At 37.1% G+C, this 4,930-nt stretch overlaps 1 protein-coding gene across 2 annotated transcripts in view; it reads left to right on the forward strand.

Moving 5' to 3' along the window:
* The window catches only part of smfn (small fragment nuclease), a 20,184-nt gene extending 16,433 nt beyond the window's left edge, over window positions 1-3,751 (forward strand). For both annotated transcript variants that reach the window (XM_046041071.1, XM_046041072.1), the window contains exons 6-8: window positions 684-792; window positions 1,922-1,975; window positions 3,300-3,751. In XM_046041071.1, coding sequence (XP_045897027.1) covers window positions 684-792; window positions 1,922-1,975; window positions 3,300-3,423 — 287 coding nt within the window. In that variant the 3' untranslated portion in view covers window positions 3,424-3,751. The remainder of the gene's footprint in view (window positions 1-683; window positions 793-1,921; window positions 1,976-3,299) is intronic.
* Window positions 3,752-4,930: the final 1,179 nt, after the last annotated feature.

The raw sequence follows: 4,930 nt of genomic DNA on the forward strand, positions 1-4,930 counted from the left end.
TTATCAGGCTGCTCGAAAAAGTCCATTAAGACTCTTCAGCTGATCCAGAATGCTGCAGCACGTGTTCTGACAGGAACCAGGAAAAGAGATCACATTTCTCCTGTTTTAGCTTCTTTGAATTGGCTTCCAGTAAAATCCAGAATAGAATTTAAAATCATTCTTCTTACCTACAAAGCTCTTAATGGTCAGGCACCATCTTATCTTAAAGAGCTCATAGTACCTTACTACCCCACCAGAGCACTGCGCTCCCAGAATGCAGGGTTACTTGTGGTTCCTAGAGTCTCCAAAAGTAGACTAGGAGCCAGAGCGTTCAGCTATCAAGCTCCTCTCCTGTGGAACCAGGTTCCAGTTTGGGTTCAGGAGGCAGACACCATCTCCACATTTAAGAGTAGGCTTAAGACTTTCCTCTTTGATAAAGCTTATAGTTAGGGCTGGCTCAGGTAAGTCCTGAACCATCCCTGTGTCGTCACAGGGATGAAAGGGAAGTGGTTGGACTACAAATTACATTCACACGAAAGGTATATAACTCAATAAAGGAGAGGGGGAAAAAGCATAATACCACCTCTTTAAGATCAGCTAAGTCGGTCTGTTGGCGCAACTGGACCCAGTAGCAGAACTTTGATAACCTATTACTTAACGGATTTGGCTCCTACAGTCATGTTTTCTGATTCCTTTTCCTGCAGGTAACTCTGTGCATGCAGACAAGAGGTTCCTGGACAAGTACATGGCACAGTTTATGTACCACCTTCACTACAGGATCATTGATGTTAGCACCATCAAGGAGCTTTGCAGGCCAGTCTTTGTTTGACGGAGTTATTGTAATAAATCCTCTTTCTGTGTAGGGCTGCAAGAAATGGCTGTTTTGATAGTCGATTAATTTATCCATTATTAAAACAAACGACTATTTCTCTGCATCTTATTTATCTATCAGCTTTTAAATTTAGGTTGAGGTTGTTTTAGGTATGTGCTAATTAACAATAAAGAGAAAATAATTAATACTGCATTTAAAAATAGATATATTATTAACTTAACAGAATATCTAAGTGAATCAAGTCCTGTCATAGACCAAACAGGTATAAACGGTAAGAAATGACTGTGTGTGACGGTGTGCGCTGCACTCATCTGTCCAGCTGATCTGCTGGTAACAAGACATATGAGGACAGGAGAAACATATCTGAAAGCAACACAGAATGGCTGAGAGCTTGACTGCATTATATTGTTTTAGAGTTTTAGATTTTGAATAGTCAGCTGCCACCTGAATGTAGTGTTTCCCTTTACATAAATAAAAACATTTCAACCAGGAAAAAATCACCAGAATGCAGGAAAAGTTTAATTCTCAAAATGTTCAGATGATTCAGCATTAAAGATATCTTAAAAACAGTGTTATAATCTCATCTCGACTTTGTGAACCTGATATTGTGTCTCGTCTCATCTCGTGAAGTACATGTGTCGTTGCACCCCTACTTTTAACATTAAGCTAGCTACCGTAGCGGTTGAAGTGTGAAATGTTCCCACACTTTAGGGATTTTACGTAGTGAAGGTGTTACCATTGCTGATGTTGCTAAATTAACTTTTCACTTCACTTGATGACGTTATGAACTAATGGATAAATAAATTTGTTGGCAACTAATTTCATCATTGATTTTTAACTATGTTGATTATTTGTGGCACTCCTAGTTCTTTTAGTGCTCTGTTTTGCTGATATTTTCCTTCCTGTCCTCATTAATGGCACTATGGCATTGCCAGTTTGCATGTCAGTTTAAATATTGCATTGCTGAGTAGGTAACTCAATGATTAGTATCTCTACTTAAAAGGTACATCAGATGAAATAAAAAGTAGTATGGCATTCTCTTCAATGTTACTGTATATGACCAGCTTAAACAGACATTTATTTTTGTTTTTCTTCTATAAACACTTTCAGACGGTGGTTTCCAGAGGAATACAGTATGGTGCCTCACAAGAGAGCAACCCACAGGTAAACAATCACATCAGCATAATCATGTACACTAGTCATTGCTTAAAGGATGTTTCTGGTTTATTTCATCTGAATTTGCACTTTTGCCTTTGTTGTCAATTATGATTACACTGTACTCACCAAAGTAACTGCTAAGATCTTTGAACACGGTGACAGGGCAGATTAGAAACAAACCAACAGTTAATCGAGATTATCTACCACTTAATTTGAAGGTCAAACTGAAAGTGAGCTCAACAAAAATGTCTATAATTCCTCATTGTACAGGAAAACTTTGTCTGTTGTAAATATACATCACAGTTTACAGAACCACTTTATGCTTAAACTTTTACCTTTGGGTAAAATGATTACCTAAACTACAGTACTGTAGTTGCGCCATGGCAAAGGCTGTGGATGCTTATGTACATGTGCTTTATTATTTTTTTATTTTTTAATAAATTTGCAAAGATTTTAAACAAACTTCTTTCATGTTGTCATTATGGGGTAGTGTTTGTAGAATTTTGAGAAAAATAATGAATTTCATCCATTTTTGCAATAAGGCTGTAACATAAAGTGTGGAAAAAATGAAGCGGATGCCAATCAGCCACTGTAGTAGGTAGACTAAAAGTAGGACTAAAATTAAAGCGATCTTATATCTCCACATCTGTGTTTGTAATTAACATGAAACTTGGACTAGTAGTTTCCTGTGCCGCCCTGAGGTTGTGTGAAAACGTTTGCAGCAATCGGGCACTAGGTGGTGCCCTTGTTGAAAACTCATGAAATACGTTAAAAAACATTTGCAAATTGTTTTTAAGTAGATTTGGGTGGGATAGAATGGTGCACACATGGCAGACGGCAAAATATATAAATGGCCGCCAGCAGCTGGCGCTATAATTTGGGTAAGTGCATTTTGGCTCGCAACTCTCACATAATATGTTGCACATTCAAATACCTTATGTGCACGTATTCCCTGAATTTAACTGCATCTCAAAACATAGGACATGACTATTTTAGCATATAATTATTTTTTTGCGTAATGTGCAAAATCTGTTTTTTCATACTCCTCCTAGGCGGTAAGTTCGATCTATACAAGTCTTTGCACAGACACTATGGACCCTCATGATCAAAAGTTAAATAATAATTTTGATAGTCCTTTAAATGCCCTAGTTTTAAAGGAACCGCTTTCGTACGTTATGGTCAAATCAGGAAGTGAGCTCCACATAGCACATTCGTTTAACACAAAACTTGGCTTGAAATGAATTTGAATTATCTTTTAAGTTGTGGTGTGGACTCACTCAGAATGTTCAGAAGAATATGCACAAAATTTACCTTTGGTTCTCTCCTTCAGAGCCTTGGACGACATTCGGGAGAGCATTAAAGAGCTGCAATACTACAGAGCCAATATCTTCAAAGTCTCAACAGAGGAGAAGAAGCGCAAAATTGTAGAAAACGGAAACGGCAACCAATGTTGAATAGAGCTTTTGCTGTTGTGTTGCTGTATTTCCCAAAGAAAGCCATTTCATCATTTAATGTGATTTGTTTGTCCTCAGTAATTTTTGTTTCTGTTCATATTTAACTGCCCAATGATCTTTTGTTACTCTGTTGTGCATTTTAGAGGTTTAATCAAAGGGAGGAAGATTCTAAAAGCAGTTTATTCAAAAGAAAAGTTTAAAAGAGGAAAACGTGACCATTGGTAGTTTGGAGTTTTGTAATTATTGAGACATCTTTATTCTGGGATTGACCCTCATTTTCCCTTGTTTTTAAAATAAAACCAAATAAACAATGGTCTCTGAGGAAAAAGTCTAGTCCGCTAGTGTCATCTTTATTAACTAAATGCCATACACACCAAATGTAACAGTTTGGTGCATGTAGAAGGTTCGGGCAGGAAGATTGACTTGAGAGTGTTTATGGACACAGCGGTTTCAAGCTGTGAGCTGCTGGAGCAGCTGGAAAATTTAACATTTTAGGAGGTGATGTGACAGACAAACAAAGTCTATATGGAAAAAAATATCTTGTCCTCTCTAGTGTGATTGCTGTAGATGTTTTACTTTATTTTTTTTACTAACCGCAAACAGTTACACTCCAAATTCAAATCACCTTCCCCCACTGCCAAACTGAGTGACACTCCGCCTGTGGAGTCACATGGCCCCGTGGGGTCACTCTGCGCTTCTCATGTGAACAGACACCAGACAAGCACTCTGTGAGTAAGCGGAAGGCACTCTATACAGGTGCTGGTCATATAATTAGAAGATCATCAAAAAGTTGATTTATTTCAGTAATTCCATTCAAAAAGTGAAAATTGGATATTATATTCATTCATTACACACAGACTGATATATTTCAAATGTTTATTTCATTTAATTGTGATGATTAAAACTAATGAAAATCCCAAATTCAGTATCTCGGAAAATTTTAATATTACTTAAGACCAATACAAAAAAAAGGATTTTTAGAAATGTTGGCCAACTGAAAAGTATGAACATGAAAAGTATGAGCATGTACAGCACTCAATACTTAGTTGGGGCTCCTTTGGCCTGAATTACTGCAGCAATGCGGCGTGTCCATCAGTCTGTGGCACTGCTCAGGTGTTATTCAATTCAATTTTATTTACAGTGGGTACGGAAAGTATTCAGACCCCTTTAAATTTTTCACTCTTTGTTTCATTGCAGCCATTTTCCAAAAATCAAAAAAGTTCATTTTATTTCTCAGTAATGTACACTCAGCACCCCATCTTGACAGAAAAAAACAGAAATGTAGAAATTGTTGCAAATTTATTAAAAAAGAAAAACTGAAATATCACATGGTCATAAGTATTCAGACCCTTTGCCGTGACACTCATATTTAACTCAGGTGCTGTCTATTTCTTCTGATCATCCTTGAGATGGTTCTACACCTTCATTTGAGTCCAGCTGTGTTTGATTATACTGATTGGACTTGATTAGGAAAGCCACACACCTGTCTATATAAGACCTTACAGCT

This window comes from Micropterus dolomieu, linkage group LG23 (assembly GCF_021292245.1).
Source record: "Micropterus dolomieu isolate WLL.071019.BEF.003 ecotype Adirondacks linkage group LG23, ASM2129224v1, whole genome shotgun sequence".
NCBI lineage: Eukaryota > Metazoa > Chordata > Actinopteri > Centrarchiformes > Centrarchidae > Micropterus > Micropterus dolomieu.